General features: G+C 39.2%; 2 protein-coding genes across 2 annotated transcripts; both read left to right on the top strand.

The window, feature by feature from the left end:
• Nucleotides 1–21,274: 21,274 nt before the first annotated feature.
• Nucleotides 21,275–23,558, top strand: LOC116109402. The gene is made up of 4 exons (XM_031395623.1): nucleotides 21,275–21,545; nucleotides 21,625–21,743; nucleotides 22,941–23,033; nucleotides 23,243–23,558. The coding sequence occupies exons 1-3, from the start codon at nucleotides 21,400–21,402 to the stop codon at nucleotides 22,946–22,948; spliced, it is 273 nt and encodes a 90-aa protein (XP_031251483.1). The 5' UTR covers nucleotides 21,275–21,399; the 3' UTR covers nucleotides 22,949–23,033; nucleotides 23,243–23,558.
• Nucleotides 23,559–26,607: 3,049 nt separating this feature from the next.
• On the top strand, nucleotides 26,608–27,526 carry LOC116109401 (zinc finger protein 7-like). Its single transcript, XM_031395622.1, has one exon. The coding sequence runs from the start codon at nucleotides 26,929–26,931 to the stop codon at nucleotides 27,520–27,522; it is 594 nt and encodes a 197-aa protein (XP_031251482.1). The 5' UTR covers nucleotides 26,608–26,928; the 3' UTR covers nucleotides 27,523–27,526.
• The last annotated feature ends 14 nt before the right edge of the window (nucleotides 27,527–27,540 follow it).

The following is a 27,540-nucleotide window of genomic DNA, read 5'->3' as shown; positions in this document are numbered from 1 at the left end:
TTGGGAAATTTTTGGTAGAGATTTCATCTAAAGCAGTCTAAGGTAAGGATTCTTGCTTTAGATATTGATTTGCTTGTGTATTTGTATCTTGAAGCCTCATGGTTTTATGGTTTAAAGGTGTAGAGAAGGGACAAGGTACTAAGGAGAAGTCTTAGTGGAACCTCTCCATTAAAGGTAAGTAAATCCAAATTAAATTGAGATTTAAGAATTCATTTGAGTAAAGATTGTATATGTATGTATTATGCTGGTTGAGAGATTGAGATGTTATGAGTATTTATATATGTTGATATTGAATATAATTGAGTTATGAGAAGTGTTGTGATTGCATGATGATGAGTTGAGTTGATTGAAGTTGGAGGGAGTTTTGAGCAAACCCTATGGGAGTGTTTTTCCTTGACAGGAATTTAGAGTGTATAAGGGAGTTTTCCTCCCATTTTGGGATGGTTAAAGAGAAGAGTAGAGTTATAGATAATTAGAGCTTTAGTATGCATAAGAGTTGTTTGATGAAATGCCTAAGTGGAATTTGCCCTGTCACAGCCGTGACTTTCTAAGTGATATTTGGGTATCTTACGGATTGAACTGGGCTGAGACCAAAACATAAAAATTATAGCCCTGTCTCTAAACTTTAAAACGAAACCAAAATCGTAGCAATCTGATGTGTATAACGCAAGTTATGCCCTTTTTAGTGTGACCTGTGCAGAATGACTGTTTTGATGCAATCTCGTATTTGGCATTTCATAAGGGCATTAGTGACTTAAGAAGTAGCTTGAGACATAGTAGAGAATTTGCGTATAAGCTACTTTAAGAGCTAAGAGAAAGAGAATAGAGTAGGTTGTGCGATGGGGAACCCGTGAGTAATGGGTAGAGTATTCCCGCATGTACACCGCATTGAGAGAGCGGCATGAGTATGAGAATGAGAAGTGGTGTAGCCCGTGAGAGTGCATGCGGATGAGGGCTATACCCGAGTACCTGAGAGAGAGATTATACACTTACATGGCCAAGGGTTCTGAATCCATGCATAACCGAGTCCGATCTGCTAGAACGAGTAGAGGTCACGTAGAGCGGGAGCGAGTCCCGGCCGTGCCCCCGGTAAGATGGGGCCGTGACTTAGAGTTAATAGAAAAGAGTTCTAAGAAAGAGAAAGAGAGAGAGAGAAGCACCAAAGAGGAATTGAATGAGAAGTTGTAAGGAAAGAATTAGAGTGAGAGTTACAGGGTTAGACGGGTAGAGGATTTACTTACTGGGCATTGTGTTAGTGCTCACCCCGTTATTTCCTATGTTTGCAGGATCCAGGTGAGGACGCGGTCGGATGGACGTCGACACGCGAGGGGAAGCGGTTACACTGTCCACCATGTCTTTGACGACTTTTGTACATATTATAATTTTGTGTAAAATATATATATGGTTGTAAAGCATATATATGTATGTTTAATAAAAAGAAACTTTTGGGCTAATTTTCTTATGCTATTTTATATGTATTTTCTTATATAAATCATATGAGTATTTGAGTAGAAAGTGGCTGTTACAATCAAAAAGCATGGCGACCTTGATCTGAGAGCGTTGCTCGATCAGAAAACTGAGAGAGCTTGATCTAAGAGCATTGCTCGATCAGAAAGCATGGCGAGCTTGATCTGAGTGCATTTCTTGATCAGAAAGCATGGCGAGTTTGATCTGAGAGTATTACTCAATCAAAAAGCTTGGAGAGCTTGATTTGAGAGCATTGCTCGATCAGAAAGTATGGAGAGCTTGATCTGAGAGCATTGTTCGATCAAAAAGATTGGAGAGTTTGATCTGAGAGCATAGCTCGATCAGAAAGCATGGAGAGTTTGATCTAAGAGTATTGCTCGATCATAAAGCATGGAGAGCTTGATCTAAGAGCATGACTCGATCAAAAAACATGGAGAGCTTGATCTGAGAGCATGGCTTGATCAGAAAACATAAAGAGCTTGATCTGAGAGCATTGCTCAATCAGAAAGCTTGGAGAGCTTGGGAGCTTGAGAGCTAGCGAGCTCTTTCTAATCTGAGAGATTTGAGCGCGCGATCTAAACAATTTGGCCACGTGATCTGAAGCTGAAGAACAAAGTGATGTAAGCGTGCAATCTAAGCGACCTGGCCACGTGATCTGAGAACTCTGATTTGGAATAGGCTTCAGTATTTTGAAGATAACTTGAGCTGTAGACCTTATATTTGGATGATTCTTGAACCATCGAAAAGCTAACTCGAAGGGCTACAATTCTTGTGCTTACCACTTAGCCAGATTTAGACTTTATCCTTCTCAGAATTTCACATTTGATGACGTGAGAAGCTGGGATTTGTTGAAGAAGTTAAAACTTGAGGGAAAAACATGGCGAGCTGCTATGAATCAGGCCCTCTTTCTACACCAAAATGTTGATACAGAACTCTACACCAACCAAAGAATTCTGACTGACCCTATCAAAACTAGAATGGATGTGCGTGTGATTTAATGAAAATCAACAATGAAAAAAAAAGAAAGAGTCACAAATAAGAACACAAAACAATTTTTAAAGTGGTTCGGCAAGTTAGAACTTGAGCCTACGTCCACTTTTATCTTATTGCTTTTGAGAGTTTACAAAGAATAGTATAAATCCTAGGAAGATTTTCTTTGAACAATTTCCCCGCCCTTTTGAAAACAAGTTATGATGGGTTTATATAGCACTCATTTACATGATAGAGTTGAGATAAGATTCAAATACGTAGGATTAGGAAGTTGCATGATCTTCGGCTACCTTAGTTCGAATCTAAGTCAATTTGAATATCTTCTTTCCAAATTGAGTCAATCTTAATATCTTCTCTCCTAATAGGGAATTATCCTCTCCAGATTGACTGCACAACAATATCATGGACCTAAATTATCTCATTTTCAATGCAAGCAGTTAATATAACACCATATTTTATCAGCCAAAACTTGGCTAATGATTCAAAGAGATGTTCGTATTCTAAAAGGAAAAATTTTAGGTACAATATGTGTCCGTTTCATAAAAGTTTTTGCATATTTTATTTCGTTTATGATGTATGTTAACACCCAAAAAGGGTAGTGAGAGTGAACTAGTGAAGTGGGGTGAGCCAGAAACATTAAACCTTCTTCACCAGCAAACCTAGATGAAAGCTGCAAAGCTAAGAAATAGTCAAGAGTTTGGCCAGAAGGGTTTTATGACGTGGGTTCTTTGATACTCAAATTAGCAGATATTTAGGGAAAGTGTTTTTGCTAAAGCTAAAAACAAAGCTCAATGACAAGACCTTTGCCAATGAACTTAATGCAGTGACATTGATAAATGAAAAAGCTTCTTCATCAAAGTTTTAGAGAGTTGTTCAGTAGAATACCTTCTTTCTCTTATCGAAAATAAGAGAGATTACCTTTTTAATCGCTACATTATTAGGGATCTTTTCACTTGCCTTATATGATATGGTTGTTTCTTAACTATTTATTTGAAGTTTGGGTGACTTGCCCATGTTTTAGAACGTCACCATCTTAGACGATTTCTAGGACGCTTTTTTTTGGAGTTCTTTATCAAAGAGATAAGCGCACATGACTATGCTTAGATATTTTCACAAACAACTCTATAACAAAATTTTAGTTGTCTAAAAAATCAAAAAACATATTTCATTGATTTTGCAAGCAAATTATAGAAGTTTGTACGAGATAACAAATTTCGAACACATTTGTTATCTCGTACAAACTTTCAGGTACTATTTAACGACACATAATAAAAAAATAAAAAAGTTAATGTTATTACTGTAGGTAAATAGTTTGGTAATAAGAAAAAATAATTTGTACAAGGGTTAATAAGCGTCACGGGCTGGAAGTTTCACGCCTAAAAGGCTAACCCATTAGGTGGAAGGACTCCTTCCCTTATAAATCCAAGGCCCTCGCATTTCCCTTCCAATGTGGGATATAAAATAGTTTTGTAACTTTTTTTCTTAGTGATTGTTAACGGAATCCATCGATGCTGTTGATGCTAGATTTTGACACCAACTATTCACACGTGCAAAGCACTAAAGTGACTTAGGAATTACACCTGAAATGGAAATGAAAGGAAATAAAATGGAAGATGATTTTTAAAGTGGTTCGGATGCTTAAAGCGAATCCTACGTCCACTGTCTTTTTTTATATATGAAAGATTACAATCAGGTCGTAAGTAGCGATCAAATAATTAAAAATACAGAGAGAGAGAGAGAGAGAGAGAGTTTTATATTATCAGAATCAGAATCCCGAAAAATGAGAGGGGAGCTCTCTAATTATAGTAAGAGGTTTCTAGGCAATGATTATGGGTCTGCCAGCGGACAGGTGCTGTATAATTCCTACCTTACTTTCCATTGGCTGGTTGCACAGAAGACATCCTTAAATCGTGTAGGGCTTAGGCAGGTGGGTGACTCCCAGCCACTCACTAGCTAGGCTTCTACCTGCCAAGTTGATGACAGCCTTACACCTTCTGTCCTTGGACGATGTGGCAGCGCTTGGACGACAAAATGCCTTTCTGAACTCTGATTGGTCCTCGCTGACATAAGCATGTGTCAACCCTAATTTTTTAGGCATAACAGAAACCCTCTAGTTCTTAAGGTTCAAGGCTTGAACTTTAAAAACTTCATGATTATGCCATCATTTGACTCATCCCGAGGATCACTTGCTCAAACTGCAAGTGGAGAACGGCTAAAACAACACGAAGTTCATGATTTTACTCGACCAGCAAATTGAGTAGAGGTTGGGTTGTGGGGCTTGGCAAACTGCATAAGCGATTGAGATGATCGTCCCCTAAAGGTTCAGCGACCTGGGGTCGGATCTTGCTTAGTGTTATACCAACGTGCTTTGAACTTTGCCCATCGCTGATGACCTAAAAACACTTAGAATAGTTTTGCCAAAAAATCGGAAGTCACTTCGCTTCTAGCTCAATACACGGAGAAGAGTGTTTCATTCGAACGACCTCTTCAAATGTTATCCGTTGCGCTTGATAGCTAGCCTGGTCAATAAAGTACGATTTATTTGACAGATGTGTGTTTGCGCAATAAGTGTCAACCATGAGCATTAAATGCAAGTCATGATGAAACGACATTCTCTTTTAAAGCATTAAATGCGGATGAGGGCGCATTTAATGTAGTGAAGATAGCCATGTTGACGTTTGGTGTCTCCAATGGAGGGAAACGTTGATTGATCTTCACGAAGTGTAAAGGTTACTCTTCACGAGGATTGGCGACACATGGATGCATCCAACGACTAGGAACGTGTCCTGCCCAAACACCGCTTGCAAAGGAAACCAAACGTCACCTTCTTCCTTATAAAACCCTAAGCCCACTTCAAGATTTTCATAGAACTCGAATCTTCAAAGAGAAAAACAAGTTTTGCACTCAAGAAACCAGTTCATCCGTCTTCTAGTTGATGCGCACTCACCGTTACGACAGAGCATTCATCCCCAGCAACCAAGAGGTAAGGAAAACTCTTCCTTTTCTTCTTTTCATTCCAGTTAAAAACTCAGTTCTTTCACAGCAATTGTGGGTTTGAACGTCTGGTAAACTTACATGATGCATATTCCTGGGTAGTGTTAAAAAAAGAACACTCTTAAGAATCAAAAACCTTGGGCACAGATCCTTGGGAACTCGTTCTCAATGACGTTTAGGGTTTTTAGGGGCTAAGGAAGGAAAATTAGGGTTTTTCTTACTCTTTCGAGTCGTCGTACGAAACACTGTGTATGGAGACTGAGTCACCTCTACGTGCTACACCTTTTCAGACTTTAGGAGCAATAAACGCTTTGGAGATGAGAGCAACCGAAGGAACAAGCTCGCAGCCCTCAAGCACCTTGACGGGTCCCTCATAGGTGGTGCTATCAATAGCCACGGTGAATGAGATTCAAAAGGCGGTAGACCAATTTGTGATCAACGTAAATGTCTACCAGTGTAAGTCGCACACTACTCGAAACCTTTTAGAGGGAATGGCTGCGATCTTAGAAGCAATCTTCAAATGCGTACCTTTTCACCCCTTTATTAGAGCGATCCTTGACCACTTTGAGGTCGCGTCATTCCAACTGACGCCCAGTGTGTATATGATAGCGATTGCTATGTATATCGCATGCCGCGAACATGAGTTAAGAGAGTTAGCAACGTTGGAACTCACGTACGCTTACATCTTAAAGAAAAGCAAGGACAATGATTCCTTCTACCTCTCAAAGTGATCTACGATCGAGGGAGGGATATTTGGTTACCCCAGCAATGTTGGGGCTTATGACACAAAATATTTCCTCTTTGAGTACAATGGCGTTTCTAAATTTAGGGAGCCGAATAGGTTTTTCCCTTTTATTTTCCAAACTGACTATCCTTTCCTTTAACTCTCTTTTGGTAGTTAAGATTAATGGAATTTTTCTTTTTCGCAGAGAACAAGACAACCAGGTTGTCAGCTCTAGCAGATTTCATCCGTATCGAGGCATTTGGTCATTTACCCAATTAGAGTCATGACGCAAGACTGCTCGTGACCACTGCCAACTTGCGAAAGTACAGATTTTTTAGCCCCGAGGCATCTCTGGAAGCTCCAGCCCATAAGTATCTTTGTATCTAGAAGAATTTTTAGCCTTGTACCAAATATGACTTTTTTGCTAACACATTTTCACCAAGGGATTCGAAGCCACTGACCAAGGCTAGGGGGTTTGTATTCCCTCGGGTCAACCCGACTGAGCCAACCAAAGTGACCCCCAGTGCCATCCCTATAGAAGGGATACAAATCGGTGTCGAAAAGCAACCACCCATGGAGCAACACAAAGAAGCTCCTCGGCCCATGGCTGCTCGTACCACAAAATAGAAAACCTTGGGCCATAAGACCAAGAAAATGAAATAACTGATCGCCGAGGAGGAAACGGAGTCGAAGCCAGAGGGCTTTGGGGTGCTGTCGGAGGGCCCCCTAGCATTTCAACGGCCCCCGGAAGCTCGCGTAATAGAGCGAGAGCGACCATGGCTGCCCAAAAAAGAGCAGGCAAGCAACAGGTCGAGGATGAACCCATACCCTTGGGACCAAATTCGTTTGTACTAGATTCCCTAGGGTAACTACTGGAGCACTTGCAGCCAGTAATGTACACCCTATTGGAATGCCAGCTTGCCTCGGCCTTTGAGGAGTTCGTGGCTTCCCGACCTAACGACTTGGTGGCTACCATGCTCCAATTGCACAATCAGGTAAAATGACATGTTGCCTTCGATAACTTTCTTAGCTTTTCATGATTTTGAGAAAGGGAAACTAACTTTTGTCTCTTTTCCCATGTAATCCCTACTCGCCCTGACCGTGGCCCAGCAAAAGATCGACATGGACTCTACCGGCAAACTCCACAAGCTGAAAGAGGAGAATGCCAAGCTGAAGCAGGACCTCGCAGCCATGGATGCGGAAGCTAAAGCTGCTCGCATCCAGACGGATCAATACCTGGCAGAGAAAGATTCTGCACTTAGGGCTATAGACTTTCAAAAGGTCAAGCTCGAAAAAAGGGATGGGGACAACAAGGAGCTCCAACGGACGGTGGCAAGACTCACCAAGGAGCTGAGCGAGAGAGAGAAGAAGCTAAAGGTGAGCACCGATCGCACGAAGGTGGCGAAGGAGAATCGGGCTCAGCTGTGGGATAAATTTGAGAAGCAGAAAAAGGCAATGGAGGTGGACCTCAAGTTGTCTCAGGGGTGAGTTGCTTCATTGACTGAGCAGATGAAGCAACAAAACCTTGAGCTCGAGAGGACAGTTGCTCACTTGGCAATACAAGCCATTTACAGCTTGCAACCGAGGAACCCAGAGATGTACATCTCCGACCTTCTAGACGAATACCAATCCATTCTTGTTTCCATGCTTCAGGCTGAAAAGGCCAAGCAGCAAGAGGAACAGGAACCTCGTCTAGAATATTGGTGGAAATCCAGAGGCTGACGATCATCCCGAGATTCGAGAGGTCGCGCCCGGGGGGCCTAGAAATGAAGACCAATGCTCGCTCTCTTTTCTGCTCTTGTAGTTCTCCCAGCTTTTAACTTTTGTAACTCCTTGTCGCCTCTTGTACATATTTTCTCAATATATAAAAAGAACTTTTGGCCACTTGCGATAGTACTTTTATAACTTAAGCACTTCACAAAACAAATATAACTTATCTAACCATTGAACTTGCAAAATGTAATAAAGAACAAGATTATTAACAAAAAGACTTGAGATCACGACACAAGTTTTTCTTTGAGAAGAAGCGAAACAATCTTATTCATAATGCATACAAGAAGAAAAATTTTACAAGTAAAAAGAAATTATCAAAGCTGTAAGCGAGTTCAGAATTACTGATAATAGTAGCAAGATGCTCAACATTCCAAGCCCATGGCACTTCAGAACCATTAAGCCTTTTAAGGTGATACGTCCTAGGTTGTATTATCTTTACGATACGGTATGGACCTTCCTAGTTGGGTCCCAATACCCCCGCACTCGGTTCCCTTGTACCGAGAATGACTTCTTTCAGAACCAGGTTGCCAACGTGAAAGTCCCTTCTCTTGACCTTGGAGTCGAAGAATCTTTTCGCCCGCTGCTAGTAGGAAGCTATCCTTAACCAAGCTTTGTCGCGGTGCTCTTCAACCAAGTCCAGACTTGCAAGCAAGAGTGCTTCATTGTCTACCTCGTTGAAAAATTCCCTCCGAAGTGTACCAGTTCCTACTTCCACTAGAATCATCGCCTCGTAGCCATACGCTAGCAAAAATGGTGTTTCCAAAGCAGAGGTTCTCCTAGTTATCATATATGCCCATAGGAGTTTTGGGAGGTCATCGGCCCAATTGCCTTTGGCTGCGCCATGCTTGGCCTTCAATGTGTGTTTAATGGTCTTATTGACAGCTTCAACCTGACCATTGGCCTACGGTCTTATTACGGAGGCAAACTTTTTATGAATCCCCAACTTGTCGTAAAATTGCTTAAATTTCTCATTGTTGAACTGCTTCCCATTATCAGAGATGAGTGTATGAGGAATCCCGTAGCGGCATACTATATTCTTGAAAACAAAGTCTTTGAGCTTCTTGTTAGTGATCGCGGCCAAAGGCTCAACTTCAACCCACTTAATGAAATAATCTACTGCAACCACTGCATACTTGACACCCCATTTACCTGTCGGCATGGGCCCAATGAGATCAATTAATTCCCCACATAGAGAATGGTCAAGGGTTGGTCATTGTTGTCAGTTGGTGGGAAGGAGCTCACAGAACATTCGAGAATCTCTGGCACTTATCACACTTTTTTACAAAGTTGAAGGTGTCCTCGTGAAGTTGAGGCCAATAATATCCTTGACAGATGATTTTATTGGCTAAAGATCGTGCAGCAGTGTGATTACCATAGATCCCTTCATGTACCTCCCGCATGATGTAGTCTGCTTCATCATCAGTTACACATTGAAGGAGAGGAGTGCTAAACCTTCGCTTATACCGCTGATTCTTGATAAGTGTGTAACAGCAGCTCTAGTTCACAGGATTCTTGCCTCAGTTTTATCGTTGGGCAGAGTCCCATCTCGAAGATACTGAATAATTGAAGTCATCCAAGAAGTAGATTCGGTCGTAGCTATGACTTGCTCAAGCAAGGGGATACTGGGAACCTCGATGTACCGAACTAGAATGTTGTTTAGGACATCAGAGTCCAGCGAGGAGGCTATTTTTGCCAAAGCATCTGCGATTGAGTTACTGTCTCTCAAGATTTAATTGATCATATAATGCTTGAAAGGCTTGAGCGCAGCCTTAGCTTTCCTTAGATAGCTAATCATGTTCTCTTCTTTAGCTTGATATTCTCCCAAGATCTGATTAACAACCAACTGGGAGTCGCTATAGATGTCTTTCTCTTGCTAGTCGTAGACCAGCAAGTAGCGCTTCATATTCGGCCTCATTATTCGTTGCTTTGAATCTGAACCTAAGGGTTCCATGAATCTGAGTCCCTTCGGGACTAAGGAGTAGAAGACCAGCTCCGGCTCTTCTTCTGTTTAAAGACTCATCAACATAGAGGCTCTAAGTTGATAAGTTTCGAACAGTTTCCTGGACAACTTTGTTGGCTGGTTGTTCGGGTTCTCGATCTGGCTAATAAGAGAACTCTGAAACAAAATCAGTAACAGCCTACTTTTTTACTGCTATCTTCGGTCTGTAATGCAGATCGAATTGGCTTAATTCCATTACCCATTTAAGCAACTTACCTGAAGCTTCCGGCTTATGAAGAACTTATCTGAGTGGGTAGTTGGTCAGAACATGGATGGTATGAGCATGAAAATAAGATCACAGCTTCCTGGAAGCGATCAACAGGGCATAGGCTAATCGTTCTATCTCTGGATACCGCGTCTTGGCATCTAGTAGTCGCTTGCTCGTATAATACACTGACCATTGAACTCTGCCCTCTTCTTGGATGAGAGCTGCGCTGATCGTATACTAAGAGATGGATAGGTAGATAAATAAGATTTCCTTGGGAAGAGGCTTGGATAGAAGAGGTGGCTTTCCGAGATGTTCTTTTATACTTTGGAAGGCTCGCTCACATTCTAGAGTCCATTCAAACTTCTTGTTGGCCCTGAGTATATTAAAGAATGGCAAGCAATGATCTGTTGCTCTCGATATGAAGCGACTAAGAGCCATTATCTTCCCATTCAAGCTCTGAATTTGCTTTCGATTTGCGAAACTTGTCATAACTAAGAGAGCTCAGATCTTTTTGGGGTTGATCTCAATCCCCCAGTGGTTAACCATATACCCTAGGAATTTCCTTGAGGATAGTCTGAACGAATACTTTAGAGGATTAAACTTCATTCTATAGCTTCGGAGTACATCGAACATCTCAACGAGATGTTCTATGTGATCTAAAGTGACATGCGACTTGACCAGCATGTCATCGACATAGACTTCCATTTATTTCTCGATCTGCTTGGAAAACATACGGTTAACTAAACGCTAGTAGGTTGCCTCAACGTTCTTCAAACTGAAAGGCATGGCCTTATAGCAGTACAGTCCCCTATCTATGATGAACGAGGTATGCTCCTCGTTAGGCTTATACATTGGGATCTGATTATACCTCGAGTAGGCATCCATGAAACTCAACAGCTCATGCCCAGAGGTGGTGTCGACGAGTTGATCGATCTTGGGCAAAGGGAAATTGTCTTTTGGACAGGATTTGTTGAGATCAGAGAAATCAACGCAAGTTTGCCACTTGCCGTTGGGTTTCTTCACCAAAACTGGATTGGCGACCCAACTCGGGTAATGAGCTTCTTGAATGAACCCATTCGAGAGGAGTTTATCCACCTCAATTTTAAGGGCAACATAGCGCGTGGATTCATGGCTCTTCTCTTCTGGCAAAATGGCTTGACCGCATTGTAGATGTTGAGCGCATGACATATTATACTCGAGCTAATCCCGACCATATTAGCATGATTCCATACAAAAACATCGATATTCTGTCTGAGGCTTGTTAAATTCACTACGACCTGAGGGTTGAGATTACTTCCGATTCTCAACACTCGCGTCAGCTCATTCTGGTCGACAGATACCTCAAACAAAGACTCAACCAGCCCACTATGGGAATACTCCTCAAGAACACGAGGATCTATGCAATCTTCCACTGGACCAGGCTATGGTTCGATCCTGCTAATCACTATTGCCTGCTTAGAATGCCCACTAACTTCCCTTTCCCTTTGCATGCTATCTGCACTGCTCTCATATAACAGTCGCGAGATTTGCTCTAAGACCCTTTCATTTCACCACACCTCGTCGAAGTGAGAAACTTTATCTTCAGATGATAAATGGAGGTGACGGCTTTGAAACTTCATAGTAGAGGTCATCCCAGAATGCCATTAAAAGCGGACAAACAGTCTACCACTAAGAATTCTATCATCTTGGTCACTTCGTTGGTCTCACCCAAAGTGACAAGAAGTGCGATCGTTCTCTTAGGAATCAGATGATCTCTAGTAAAACCATAGAGAGGGATAGAGGCAGGCTTCAGATCTGCCTCGTCCAATTGCATCTCCTTAAAAGCTCGCTGAAATAGGATGTTCACAAAGCTGCCATTGTCCACCAACATCCTGTGGACTTCGCACCGACCTATTTCAAGCGCGATGACGAGTGCATCCTTATAGGGATGATGCAATCGCACCACGTCTTTCTCTAAGTGATCAGAGCTTGAAAGTATATATTTTGTTAGTGATTTAATTGGATTATTTGTGGAAAAATGTGTTTAATTTGTGGAATTTGGAATCAATTGATTTGAATTGCGTAGGAGTGTGTGGTGATTTTCGTTGGTTGTTGAAGATCGGGAGAAATTGATTTGAATTTCGTGGGAGTTTGTAGTGATTTTCGTTGGGTTGAAATTGGGTTTAATTGCTGGTATTGGTTGAGTGGGAAAGAGTTATAATGGCACCTAAAAGAAAGTCAGGCAGTAATAGGAGAGAAAAAGGAAAAGGGCATGCCTCTCATGGTGTCCAGTTTGTTAGTCAGGCTGCCCAGGAGAGATATGAGAATTTTACAAAGAAATCAGGTGGATTTATTGAAGAAAGAGGGTTGGTGTTTACAGAAGATTTTGGGGGAATCACTGATGTAATTCAAGCTCTGGGTTGGCAGATATTTTGCAAAGAACCCCCGGCTCCTGCTGTTGCCTCTGTAGTAAAAGAGTTCTATGTCAACGTTCTTGATAGCGTTGATGGGAGGACAATGGTAAGAGGTAAAGAAGTAGTATTTACTGCAGCCACTATTAATCAGTTTTATGGGCTGCTGCAAGTTGAGATAGATGAGGATGCTTTTGTCGCATACAAGCAAGAAGTGGATTATGATGTAGTGATTAATTTTCTAACAATAGGGAAAGCTACATGGTTTATTGCGGCTGGGGAACACATCCGTTTTGAAAGTAAGTTTTTGGACTCAATTTCGCACATGTGGTTATATTTTGTTTGCTCTAGATTGATGCCCTCAAAGCACATAAGCATTGTTAGTAAGGCTAGAGCGATTTTGATGTATGCTATCCACCACAAGATGAGGATGAATGTGGGTGAGATTATTTTTCAAGAGATTACCCATTCGGCAAAGCATAACAAGACTGGTTTTTACTTCCCTCAACTAATTACTGAATTGTGTAAGCAAGCTCAAGTGCCTTTGAATTCTGAAGAAGTTTTAATCCTGCAAGGAGTATGTCTTACAATGCAATTTATACAAAATCTCACTAGTGGGGGTAGAGTGGAAGTATCCAAGACCAAAGCCTCTTCATCGACAAAGTTATCCTAAAGAGATCAATTGTCGAAGTTGAATGAAGACATTAATAAGTTAAGAAAGCAACAGAATCGCTAAGAAGCCTGGATGACGTGGATGAGTGGGCAAATGAGGGTGCAATATGAGATGCAAAGATTGTAACTTGCTCATGCTGGAATAGCAACACCAGAGTGTGAATGGACTGATTTTGTGTACCCAGCGGATGAGGAGCAAGGCAATGCTCCTGATGATGATTCTGAGGAGAGTATGGAAGAGTAGAGAGTGTGCAACTACTGGAGCCCTGAAATTTTTAGTTGTGTTCTTGTTTAATGTTGTCAGTGTAGTTTGTTTTTTTTTTTTTTTTCATGTGTACTTGCATTTTGTTACTGTTTGTTCATTAAGTCATTATGAACTGTTATTCTATCTTTATTGTTAATGCTCTTTATATCCATTAATTTTTTTTTTTTTTGCATAACAATGATGGCCGACAAGGTCCGTTTAGTGTGTTTTTTTTTTTATAGAACGAATTTGGCGCATACGAACTAGACAACCTTCTCACATTGAGGAATGCGGTAACGTTTTCTTTTTTTTTTTTTTCCTACTCTTAACATTGAGGACAATGTCGACTTTATGGTTGGGGGTAGGAATTTACTTTGAGCAGAATTTTGTTTTATGGATATGGATTTAGAGAGCTGTTTTTTTTTTTTTTTCTTTTGTTTTTATGTTGTGAGTTTTTCTCTTGGATGAATTCATGTGTCTATGATAGGAATGTAATTGCAATAACATGTAACTAATGGAGGACATTAATTTTTGCCTTTAATTATGGATGTTTGTGAATGTTAATGACATTAATTTGAGACCCTAGTGATTTGTGGATTGAAAGTGGTTCAGTTTACCTACTTAGAGACGTTTTATGTGTGAATTTTCCATGAACAGTGTGCGATCTCAACAAATTCTAGAACTTATTTGACAACCACTCAAGGCGAAATCCTAGAGTTCACAGCACTTAGGAAATGATTTAGGCTGTTTTTGGACCGATTGAGCCTTTCAAGCCGACCTTTTTTATTGTCATCGCTAGTTAACCCTTCAAGCTTTTTAAACACAATTTAGCCTTATTTTTCTTTCTTTGAACTTAATTTTCACCCGACCCTGATTATGAGCCTATAGCAAAATCTTACTCATTCTATTCTTAAGAGACTTAATTGTTATTCAAACTTAGTACGAGTTTTGGTGAGGACGTGTAGTTTTGCCACAACCCAGGTTTATGCGAAGAAATGGTTGGGGGTTGTAGAGTGCTTGTATGATCAGTGGGGATGTGTGTGTGTTTTCTACTTTCTTCTTATTATAAGTATTATCTTTAAAAAAAAATCAGAAAGGAAAGAAAATTGAGCAATGAAAAGCATTGTAAAGATTGGGAATTATGCAAATGGGTTGATATTACTATCAAAAAGAAAGAGCTCGATAAAGGTTGGGAAGATACTAAGTGAAAAAGGGAAGTGTTGTGTTTGTTAGTAATAAGAATGAATAAAAATTAAGTTTTTTAATTTGATTTTTGTTAATTTCTCTTGTCATTCCTTCATGAACTCATACCCTAGCCTAATGTTACAACCTTTACAAAGACCTATTGATCCAAGGTAATGTGAAATTCTACATTAGTGGAGAGTGGTTTGAAGAGTGAGCCTATGGAGTTTGATTCCATGATTCACATATAAGTCATAACCCGAATATTGAGATCAAAATTTGTTCATGAATGTTATGCATAAAGCTATCCGAGTTTGTAGACTAATGGTTTGTGGTTGTATGGATGTTCTAGGGTCAATAACGAAAATGGAATTGATGTTTGCATTGTCTGTGAGTTTGGGTGATTTTTAATTATTCTATTTGTTTTGTGTATATGCTATTTTGAGACACCTCTATGAATTGATCCAAGAATTTTGTTAGTTTTTGTTCTTTTTATGTTTATGTTTATGTTTATGTTTATTTTTGGAGTTTAGGATAAGTGTAGTGTGGATGTTTGTGGGTATCATCACTGAAAACCCTCACAAGACTACAACTCGTCCAACTAGAGCCGCCTAGGGGTTTAAAGGCTTGTTGCATACGCTAAATGCAATCTTGTCAATCTGCGAAAGTGATTTAGGATAGTTTAGATATAGGTTTTAATTAATTGTTTTATTTTCAAGCTTAGAGACTTATTTTATCGCTTTGTTTGCTAGGGACTAGCAAAAATCTGGTTGGGGGTTGTGATAAGAGCTTGAAAGTATATATTTTGTTAGTGATTTAATTGGATTATTTGTGGAAAATTGTGTTTAATTTGTGGAATTTGAATTTATTCTTTCATAAATACCTTTTACGGGATCACGGGTGTATTTTGAGTATTTTCAAGTTCAAACTGATATTTGAAGGAAAAATAATGATTTCGATGGAATTTATGATGCATAGGAACAAACGATACAAAAATCGGAGTTGAAACGAGAAAGTTGTGATGCGTCGAAGATACAACGTAAAATCTGGAAATCCTTCAAGATGAGCATGCTTCGATATTTCTGTCATAACTTGAGCTGTAGGAATTGAAATTCGACGATTCTTGTGGCGTTGGAAAGATTATTCAGAGAGCTACAAAGTTTGTGTTTATGACTTTATCAAATTCTGAAGATCACGGACTCATTTGACAGAAAGAACGATCGCTGCAGCGACTGTTCTTACCGCCGTGGTGATGGGTCACGGGCCTGTTAGGCTAATGCATTATTCTAATCCGAATCTGAATGGGTTAAGGCATTTAACTTTTTCCTAAGTAAGATAAAAACCCTAGGACTATAAATAAGGGTCTTTAAGTAGTTTGAGGGAGTTTTTAGAGAAGAAAAAAAGACGGCTACTATTTTGGAGATCGGAATTCTTGAAGTTCCCGTTCAACAATTAGAGAAGTGTTTATATTTTTCTTTCTTGAAATCATGTTATTGAATACAATGATGGTTTTTATTATTGCAACTATGAACTAAATCTCTTTTCTAAGGCTAAAGATGTAGCCCAATTTATGAATACATGTTGACGTTATCTTTACTGATTTCCTATTAAGCATTAATTCTAAGTTTTATCATTGTGCGTAATGCTTTCAATTCTTAAGGATCCGAGGGTTGAATGATATCATGGGTTAGGTTGAGATCGAGAGATGAAACCTGATTTGTCTAAGGTAATAAAACCATAGATTGAGCAAACGCTAGAGATAGGTTACCGCGATTTATGAGGCTCTGGTAAATTCCATAGAACTTAATGATCTCTTAGCTGCTAAATCCAACTTAGAGATATTTTGGGTTGTTGTTTAAGGGTTAATTCGCTAATTGTTCAAGAGAAAGTTAGTGGAATATTAGGGAGTTTAGCCTTTAGAATAAGCTTAATTAGGTTGCCAATAATCGTCAATACATAGGATTAAATTGGTGTGAAATCTGTGCCCTAGGGTTTAGCCATATTGATCTTCATATCCAAGTATTTATAAAATTCTGATTTTGTTTAGTTTTTAATTTGTTTTCTTTTTCATTAAATTCATTCATAAAATTATGTTTCATCAAATAGCAATAAAATTGACTAGTTTGGTGCCTGGTAGGTAGTTCTCTTGTGATTCGACACTCGTTTACTCGAGCTTTATTACTTGCACGATTTTGTATACTTGCGAATAGCTTGTCACTAAGAATATAATCTCTTCTTCTCTGTGAACCTTAGCAGGTCGCGACGTTGTGCTCATCACACTTATGGGGTCATGGTGAGCTTCCCGAGCGTACTTTTTCTGGGCACCTCAAGAATTTTTCGAGAGGTGCGGTCCTCCAAAGATGATCCACTCAAAGTAAAGACCCTTACAACCATGGCGTTTCTTCTCTTGTTCCTCTTAATCCTTCTCCCGAACAGGATCAGACCATCAACATACTCCTTGAAGTGCCCTTGTTTGATGAGGTCTTCAATTACCTGCTTGAGAGCCCCGACACTCATCAGTGTGGTGCTCATTATCCTGATGATAAAGGTAATATTTCTTGCTGAAGAGGAATTGTTCATGGGCGCCGACTCTCCAAGCAGGCTAGCCTCTTCTAACTTATCCAAAATAGCTAATACTAACGTGTTTAAAGGAGTATACTAATTCTTGTCGCGATCGCGACGAGGAACCTGGGCATAGGATTTCTTGGGTTCAAACCACTACTTCTTTCCCTTCCGTTGATCATCATTAGCCCATCTGCGATCAGCTCTTCTACTACCCCCCCCCCCCCCCCCCAGTCAAGAGCACTGGTCAAAGGACCAAGGTCGTGGTGATTAAGAGCGACCACGAAATTCTCTATTCGGAGGTATTTCTCCGTAAGGTTGTAAAAGCGGGTGAGGGAAATGTCATCCTCAGATTACAGCTTTTTCCACAAGTCCGTCTGCGAGCAAACTCCCGTAATAATGAGAGTTCGAATAGATTCTTCAGGTGAGTTAGCCACCTTGTGCAGCTCCTTGTGGAACCTGTCAATGTAGGACTGGAAGGATTAATTCTTCTGCCGTATGTTGCTCAAATAGCTTAACGGCATTGAGAACTCCCTATTCGCCTGGAAGTGTCTCAAGAATAATGAGCTCATCTGCTGCCATGAGTTAATAGATCCTGACAAAAGCGATCTAAACCAGCACTTGGCGTAGGCAGTGAGGGTCACTGCCAAAAAACGATATTTGGCCAAGTTAGAAACTTGGTGAAGCTCCATGAGGTCGTTAAACTCATAGAGGTGATCCTACGGATCAAAATTCCCATTGAACACTCGCATATTGGGCATTCTAAACCTTGACGAGAGAGAAATAGCTAACACTGCTGGAGAAAAAGGAGACGCCTCAGCGACCTGCCCACGCTTATTTTGCTAAGCTCTAAGCTGATCCAGAGCTCGTGTAACTCCTTAATCTGAGGCAGCAGAGCTACCTAATGATCATTTTCCGCAATGTGGGTTCAACCTTCACGATTATGGTTGAGGAAAGATCGCAGATCAGACTCTTCCTCGGCCCCACTAGAAGCTCCGACCTAACTTGATACACGCTGACTAGAGTCATGTGAAGGCAATGAAAGTTTTAGGGAGTTAGCCCGACCTCCGTGGTGGTCAGAACCTACCCGCGATTGCTGGGGGTTTCCCTGCCTTGCACTCTTGTAGGGGTGCCCATGCGATGTGGAGTAGAACAGCTCATGATGGGCAAAGCCACAGGTATTTTATTTGCTTCATGACCAGTATTTGCTGGTCCCTTGGAGCCCTTCGGCCCATTATCTGCCACCTATTTTCCCTTGCCTTTACATGTTATAGTGCACGCAGCATGGGCCTTCGCTTGTTTTCGTGCTTTAGCGTGACCTACAGGCATTTTTTGCATTGGCACCGCCTTGTCAGACTCGGGTGGTACGACCTGATCCAAATGGTCTAACCTTCGGTTAACCATTTGGAGAGTATTATTGAACCTCTCCAGGTAACCCATCACAGTTGGGTCGAGTTGTGAGCTCGAAGGAATGTTCGCCACGATACTATGCTGAATCAAAGGCACTTTGGAAAAAATGTCATCCTGTACCCAGGGGACCTCCTCTTTGGTGGGGCTAGCTCGCTCAGTTTCGAAACCACGGGCCATTTGCTAGTGAACATAATTGATTGATCAGAGATTCCTGATGAAGAGCGGATGCTAAATCAGGGCAATCAGGGCCCTCCTTCTAGCACCAAACTATTGATGCTGGATTTTGACACCAACTATTCTCATGTGCAAAATGCTAAGGTGACTTAGGAATTACACCTGAAATGGAAATGAAAGGAAATAAAATGGAAGATGATTTTTAAAGTGGTTCGGATGCTTAAAGCAAATCCTACGTCCACTGTCTTTTTTATAAATGAAAGATTACAATCAGTTCGCAAGTAGCTATCAGAGAAATAGAAATAAAGAGAGGGAGAGAGAGTGTTTATATTATCAGAATTAGAATCCTAAAAAATGAGAGGGGAGCTCTCTAATTATAGTAAGAGGTTTCTGGGCAATGATTACGGGTCTGCCAGTGGGCAGGTGTCGTACAGTTCCTACCTTACTTCCCATTGGTTGGTTGCACATAAGACAACCTTAAATCGTGTAGGGCTTGGGCAAGTGGGTGACTCCCAACCACTCACTAGCTAGGCCTCTACCTGCCAAGTTGATGACAGCCTTACACCTTCTGTCCTTGGATGGCGTGGCAGCGCCTAGACAGCACAATGCATTTTTGAACTCTGATTGGTCCTCGCTTACATAAGCCTGCGTCAGCCCTTATTTTTTAGGCATAACAAGTGCTATTGGTGGTGACTGGTGAGATTAGACACATTAATGGAATCATTAACGATCAAAGTTCAAGCCTACTAAGTATATATATTATAAAAGATTATTGTACATTAAGAAGAATACTTAAAGAGGGTATATTAAATTCGTAAACATAAAATTACTTTTAATACATTAATATAATATAAATTTAAAGGATATTATCCCAGTTTATAAGTTGTTGATGCTTGATTTTGACACTAACTATTCGCACGTGCAAAGTACTAAGCTGACTTAGAAATTACACGTGAATGGAAAATGGAGTAAATAAATGGGAGATAATTTTTAAAGTGGTTCGGATGCTTAAAGCGAATCCTACGTCCACTGTTCTTTTATATTATTCTCTAACTATCTCTATAATATTGCCTGTAAGGCATACAAAGATGGAGAAATATTTTGTTTACAGAGAAAAAATAATAAAGCTCAAATGTTTGTCTAGCTCTCATAGGCCTAGCCCCTTTTTCATGAAAAGAGGTGCCCATTTATACACTTTTAAAGTCAATGTAATGAGTGATTTTGCAAGTTGTCTTGATACATAGAGAGCTCTCATTCATCCTGATCCTTTATTTTGATAAAGCTAAGACAGTTGTTATACAATATCTTTGAGACGGTTTGAGCTTGATAACTAATACACTTTATCTCTTAGATAGAGCTGACATCGGTGTGACTTTTTAGGCTAAACATAAGTTTTAACCATGGGTAAGATAATTATAAAAAAGTGTCATAAATTTAAATTAATACAATCAAATCTTAAATTAAGTTAAAATGGTTTGTCGCTTGCGGAATACATGTTAATGAGCCAATTCTATTGAATTCAAGTCGCTAGGGCCCACGCCTATTCAAAGTTGGAAAGAGGTTTGGTGAACCTCCGTTCCCACCCATAGTTTTATAAATTGCAAATTTTCACCCAATTTTAAATTTCAAACATTAAATTTAACCATTAAAAGGGTATTTCAGTCTTTTATTCAAAAATACTAAACTCTTATCTCTCTCACTCCCCCAAATTGGAAAAATTTTAAAATAACCCTCCACATCTAAAAAAATTCTCATAATCCAACCCTTCCTTTCTACCTCCAACTCTATCACCATCACTAACACCAACACCACCGGTAGCCAAATCTGGCCATTGCGGAGAAGAGGAAAGGAGAAAGAGAAAGAGAAAAGAGAAGAAAGAAAGAGGCAAAGAAGAGATAAGGAAAAAGAGAGAGAGAAAGAGGTGGCTACAGGTAGATCTAGTTTTCAAGATCTGGCTGCTGCACACACAAAGAGAGAGACAGAGAGAGAGAGAGAGAGGTGGAAAGATCCCGATCCCAACAACTAGAATTAGGTGTCAGAGAAAAGAGGAAGGTTGAAAAAGATAATATTATTTAAATAAATTTGAAAGGAAGATGATTATTTTTCTAATTCTATTAATTTGAGGGTTATAAAGTTATTTATTAATTTACTCGTTATTATAATAAGGGATAAAAATGGTATTTGACTAGTCAAACTTGGTCAAGGCAACTTCCCCTTGTGGTTGGATGACAAACCCTTTAACCACTTGGGTTAGTTACACCCAAGAGTTTTGTGTTCGAGTCACAGAAGAGGCAATTACCGAGTTTACCTAAAAAAAACTTGGTTAAGGCAAAATTTACCTTAACAGCGTTTAAAATCGGGTAGGAATTTGTAATTTATGGAACCACCGGTAGAAAATGATAGATTCCCCAAACCTTAGGAGGGTAAATGTCATTTAGTTATTAAATCCAGGTTAAAAAGCGGCTGGGCTTACTCAAAGTCAGGCGTTGTTGACTCTCGGAGAGAATTAACGGGGCCGTTTGAATAGGGTTTAAATTCATTTGCCTAAACCCTCGCCCTTGCTCTTTTCCAGATTTTGGTCATCTGAGTGTTGAACGACAAACACAGGAAATGGCTTGGCGTTGCACTTCTTCTCTAACAAGATCATTGATCTTCCCCGCTAGATCATCGTTAATCAGACCATCATCTCTCCCTCGCCTCCGCCGTTCGTCACCACTTCACACCGACCGCCTCCAGTCTAGCCGCTCCCTCCTCAGGTACCTGCAGGATTTATGTGCACAGATGCTATAGTAGTTGCCTATGAATTTTAATGTAATTGTTTGTTTGTTTGGGAAGGACAATTGGAACCTTAGGGGGCTCCCAGTCTCTAATGCCGCTTCACAGCGTAGTCGGAGCCACTCGCGTCACTTCTCACATCACCGTCGACGCCCGCGCTTGTTGCGAGTTGTCCCAGGGTACTTTTTTATTTTTTGTCTTTAGGTTTTTGTGCTTAGTACATGTTGTCTTGCGTTTGTGTTTCAGGATATGCATTGGTTACATTCATTTCTTATACAGCCATTTAGCACAAACTTGTTACTGCTATAATTTTTTTTATTTTATTTTTTATGTATAAATGGCTCGAAGTGAATTATCTTATTGCTTTTCTAAGAAACCTCTATTAAAATGTATTGTGTACTTGAATTTTGTTTTGTTAGTTGATTCATTCTGGAGTTGTTTCGTTGACCATGGACCTTAATACCTATAAAGTAGTTATCTAATTGAATCTGCGCTATGATATATTACTTTGGTATAATAGAGAATATTTTTAGTTGTTTCATTGGTTGAGCATATCATACCATTATTGTCCCCTTATTAATTTGTGAAGCATGAGGCTGTGTTGTGAAGGAAGATAAACATGTTTTAAGTAGCCCGTAATGTGTTTCTTTAAGTAATCTTTTTTGCAAGGATGAAGATGCATCTGCCAAACATATTAAGTAGCCCATATCCATTTTTTACTGCTAGTATATGATCTTCTTTATTCCTTCTTGGTGGGAGTAGCAAGACAAAGATAGAAGTGCAACTAATAGAGGGTGTTTTCTTTTGGTAGTTGAATCACTAGGTGATTAGATTTATCCTCCCTACATGGTCTTCATCCATTTGACAAAATTTTAACCTGAAATATTAGTATGCACCTCTGGGGAAGCTAATGTGGGCGCACAACACACTTGAAAGTGTTTCAATAGGTGGCAGCTCCCTTCTTCCTGAAAGCATACAGCTGTGGTCTGTTTGGTAACCAAACTAAAATATCATAATTTTCCAAGTTTTGGAAACAAATGACAGAAAAATCATCTTTGTTCAGGTTTTGTTGAACACAATATCTTAAAACTTTCCTAAATTGTGCAATTTTTCTGTAACATTAATATCTTCTGGAACATTAATGTGTTGTTGTTTTCTTTATTAAATGTAAACTCTTCAAATGATCAAAATTGAGTTTTCAAAATTAAAAGTTGGGGGCATGGTTTGTAATGGTTCTAGGGTTGAATTTCATCTTGATTTTTACTATGTTTTGCATCCTGATATTTGACATTTATGGTGACATTTTACTTTTGGTATTTGGCTATAAAATCTATTTTCAATACTGAACTTGTTATGGGTCTTGCGTTGTGCTGTAGGAACTTAATAAACTGTTGAATCAGCTTACAGTTGCTACATTATATGGGTTTTGAAGTACAGCAGGTGGGACTGTGTTTTGAAGTAAAAGACATGTGAGTTCTCTTTTTATTGTCCTTCATTAAGAAATATACTGAATAGTAATTATTTAGGGTTTGTGATTTGAGGATTTTAGTAGATTGGATAGGTTCTATTTTCAGAGCAGTAATTCAAATAACTTAAGAGATGTTGCTGAAATTTTACTTTATTTTATTTTATTAGTTTTGCAATATCTATATGTTCTCTATTTTGTTGGACTTTGCAGATAACCAGAAATTCAGAGCTGGATTTCTGTTGGTGGTTGAGATATGAATCTTATCTTTTCAAATAATTAGTGGTAATTTTTCAGTTTGTTATCAAATTATTTAGCTGTAATTGGGCATTTTTATCCTTGATCTCAAGAATGTTTCACTTCCATGTGGAATTTAATGGAACACAATATAGTTAATTGATAAAGGTAGCTTCCAAGTCTTTCAATGTGGTGACTAACAATGAATGGATTGATACAGAGCCAATTGAATGTAAATTCCACTCTAGCATGAATGAAAGGAAATGATGCTTAGTATTTTGTGAGACGTTGGTTTCTAAAGAATGTATTAATTATAAAAATCAATATGTTTAACTCGGTATATGTTTTTATCTTTCCTAGAAGATGTTTGGTTTATGTCCAATCCCAAGCTGTCCATGAACTGAGGGCTGGTAAATTCTGAGACATAATTGATTTTTGTGAATGAAAAATGAAAATTAATATGTTTGTCATTTGCTATGTTTGTCTTTAGGATAAAACCCAATATATTGGATTTCCTTTCCCTAGATAAAACATGATATTTTTTATCATTCTCCCTGGTTATGGTTTGTAGTTGAAGGAACCAAAGTAGGCGCAAAGTTGGTTATATGTTGCCGTTCTCATAGTTGCATAATTTGACAACTATATTTTATGGGAATTCTGACTAGCGGTGCAGAGAAGTCAGCATGACAAATTGTTGTAGCATGGAAAAAGCATATTATTATGGGTTGACACAGAGACGAGGCAGGGCATTGCTCATTAGTGCTATATTCTTGAGCACATGCCAATGTTAGAACCATGCCAGGCAGTCTGTCCCGCTCCATTCGAGCCTGTGTGGAATGATCTGTCTCACTTCCACATGTTGTAACAGAATGTGGGTCTTAACTGATGCTGTGGTTATTGTTGAACCCATTCTGAGGCGAGGGGTTGGGACGCAGGGTGTTTTTAGTTTGGTTTTGGCCACTCTTAGGTTTGGACGAGGTCAGTTTTTGATTAATATACTATCCCCCTTGAAAGTACACGGTCAAATTTAGATCTTCAAGACTTGCAGTGGATGGGGTTATGTGTATCCTTGCTCACAGGTAATTTGCTGAGCAAGTTGCAAATTTAGAATGTATTGAAAAGTTGACAATTCAAGCTATTTTACAATTGATTTATACTCCCAGATCTTCGTACACTTGGATTACTTGAGCATTAGAGCGTAAACTCAACCATAAATTTACCTTAATTCAAACCGCCCAATTTTAACTCTACCCATTAACAACTCCATCCAGTTTTGATTCATCTATCAAATATTGCAATCTTTTATTGATTGGATGAAACTTTCAATTGTCAACAAAAGTGAAAATATTGAGGAAATAACTTATAAAATTCTTCATGCCATCTGCTGTTAATTGTACTCTAATGAAAGCCTAAAACTTATCAAGGCAATGGGGGAGGCATTTGTATATGTTCAATTTGATACTGGAACCAGATACTCAAGGATGACAAGAAAATTGAGTTGCAATCTTGCTTCTGATTCCCACATTACATGTTGAATACGTCACAATAATCTGGATGCAATCCTACTTTTGTCTTTTTTTGATTCTTGGTACTAATACTATCTTTAGGAGGCATTTAAGTAGAGAATAGTGATCGGCCAAGTTGTTTATCTTATATTAACTTTTAACTTTCTTTGGCGGGTAAAGGCACGTAACTTTTCCTTTCTGGAATCGGTGGTGGCATGGCATCCGGACTTGTTGCCCGACACGAACTTTATGAACAAATGCTTTAACTTGATACCCAGATAAGACGGTGACTTTGTTTTATGAATATTGAGTTTGAGCTTCATATAGTGCCTTTGTTTTTAAACCAGAGAATTACCCTTCACTTCAATATATATATATATATGGTAAAAAGTTCATGTCTGTTTATATGTCCACAGGATGTGAGAATATTTTCTTCTACTTTTGTGGCTGAATATGTGCTAAGGCAAGTATGAAATTTCTCGGTCTAAGTTGATTGCTGCCACTAATTTTCTAGAGAAGATGGTTCCATATTGTCGGCCATAGAAACACCGAGAAGTAAAGTGCACAATCAAACTGGGGCTGTTTCTTGAACCCAAAACAGGGTAGTTCGCAGACCCACAACTTGCAGTATATCTATCTGTTATTCAATTATTTGGTACCTAATCTTCGTTTTTTTAATCATATCACGCAATCCTGAAATTCCAAATTATTTATTTATTTAGCTAGGCATATCTAGATTTCACTGAATTTTATATATTTACTGAATTTTCAGTTATTTTATTCATTCTTCACTTTTGTATATGAAACTAAACTGATTAAGACAAGTCTAGTGTTCCTTCCTCTGACTCATCATTCCAATACCACGATTATTTTATCTCTAAGAAGAAGCTTCAGCATCAAAGTTGCTTTCGTCACACCTTCTGTGGGCTGTGGGGAAATTGAGCTTTTGTAAATTGAAGTATTATTTGTACAGAAAAGATTCTAAGAATAATCACAAGTGGTTCACAATGCACTTCTTCTACTGTACATATAAATTGCCCATTACATGAAGACACACCACATCGATATAACTCCTTTATTATCACCATTATTGACATTCACCTGGGCCCCCTCAAATAATTTCATATAATTTAGAGTTTAACTAGCAGCTCTACTTGCTCCAGTACTTTTAGTTTGCATTGGATATGAATCCTTTTTTTTTATCATTATTTTTTATGTAGAATAATCAACCCAAAAGCCAAACTGTGTACACCCCTGGACACAAAACTTCTTAGGCTTTACAAAAACTGGGAAATTTACAATCAGTTACTGTTATGCCTCCACTGCCAAGAAGGTCAAGTTCTGATAAAATATGTAGAGAAGCATGTTTTTCCATGGACTTTGAGGGGAAAGCAAACAGAATCAACTGTACTAAATGTAGCACAGTGGCATAAAATAAGTGAACCTAACCTTTGCATGCCCAATACTGTAAAGGCATATGGAATGAGTGGTCCATAATTTGCAGAGTCTTGCATGGAAGATTGAACACTCTGGTATGGGCTAAATAGGATAAAGGCATGCGATTCTTGGGACCATATTGTGTTAGTATAATGAAAGTTAGGTGATCTCTTGATGCAGTTTTTCTACCTTAATTGGAATTTAAGTACTTTATGATTTGTAAGTAAATCTGTTAACAGTAGCACAGTACATGCAAGTGCAAATATGTTGAGAACATGGCACATCACTAGATTGATAACAAGTCTATGGCATTATTGTTAGTTATGCTGGTGTTTTCTGGTGAATATATAGCGAGTAATGCCTCAGTTATTGACCATCCAGCAAAACGAATCGTGCAGTTGATGCCATTAAAGATGTCTAAAAAAAAGTTAAAAAGGGAGAGTAAGGAATCCTAAGCTTGACAAGACTGATGCTATATAATTACTTCACATAAGCATTTCCCTCTTAAATGTTGCAGCATCACTCTCTACGTGGGAACACCACAGAGAATTCTGGTTAATTTAAATAATGTCTAGTTGCATTTCCTTTCTTTCATAGCACCTCTCTTTCTGTCAATTAAATTCCTCACTGATTTCTTTCACCTTTTTAAGAGAAGCCCCACCACTTGTTTGAACCCTCTTTCCCATTTTCCATTTGAGCTGAGGTTGTGTGAATGTTACTATGACTTTCCAGAGGGAGGAAGAAGCTGAAAAGATATCATGCAACAATCAAACTGAATCAGAAACAAAGGACAAAGAAGAAAGTAGAATCGACCATCAAAATATAGGCGAATTGCTAAGTTTAGGCCTAAACAAGGATGAGCCTGAGCCTCTCACTACAGCTGGAGGAGATAATGACCCTCAATCAAAAGCTGGAAGCAGCAGAGGCAAGATCTTTTCATGCAACTTCTGCTTGAGGAAGTTTTACAGTTCACAAGCCTTAGGTGGTCATCAGAATGCACACAAGAGAGAAAGAGGAGCTTTTAAAAGATTCCATTCACATAGAATGATGATGACATCAACAGGCTTTCCTTTCAATTCTCTTCCTGTTAAATCATTGGGTGTTCAACCTCATTCACTTGTCCACAAACCCAACACAGAATCCCCAACCATGGTTGCAAGATTTCCTCATGCCAACACAGGGTTTGGATTTGGGACAACATGGCCACCCTTGGCACTTGAAGAGCCAATTATTTGGCCTGGAAGTTTTCGTGTTCATAATTCGCCAAACCCTTCATCCGATTTGTGTAAACTCGACTTAAATCTTCGCTTATGATAATTTATTATACTATTT

Source organism: Pistacia vera, unplaced genomic scaffold (assembly GCF_008641045.1).
Source record: "Pistacia vera cultivar Batoury unplaced genomic scaffold, PisVer_v2 Contig579, whole genome shotgun sequence".
In the NCBI taxonomy this organism is placed as follows: domain Eukaryota; kingdom Viridiplantae; phylum Streptophyta; class Magnoliopsida; order Sapindales; family Anacardiaceae; genus Pistacia; species Pistacia vera.
The sequence above is the reverse complement of the archived record's forward strand: the minus strand, read 5'-3'. Positions and strand labels throughout refer to the sequence as shown.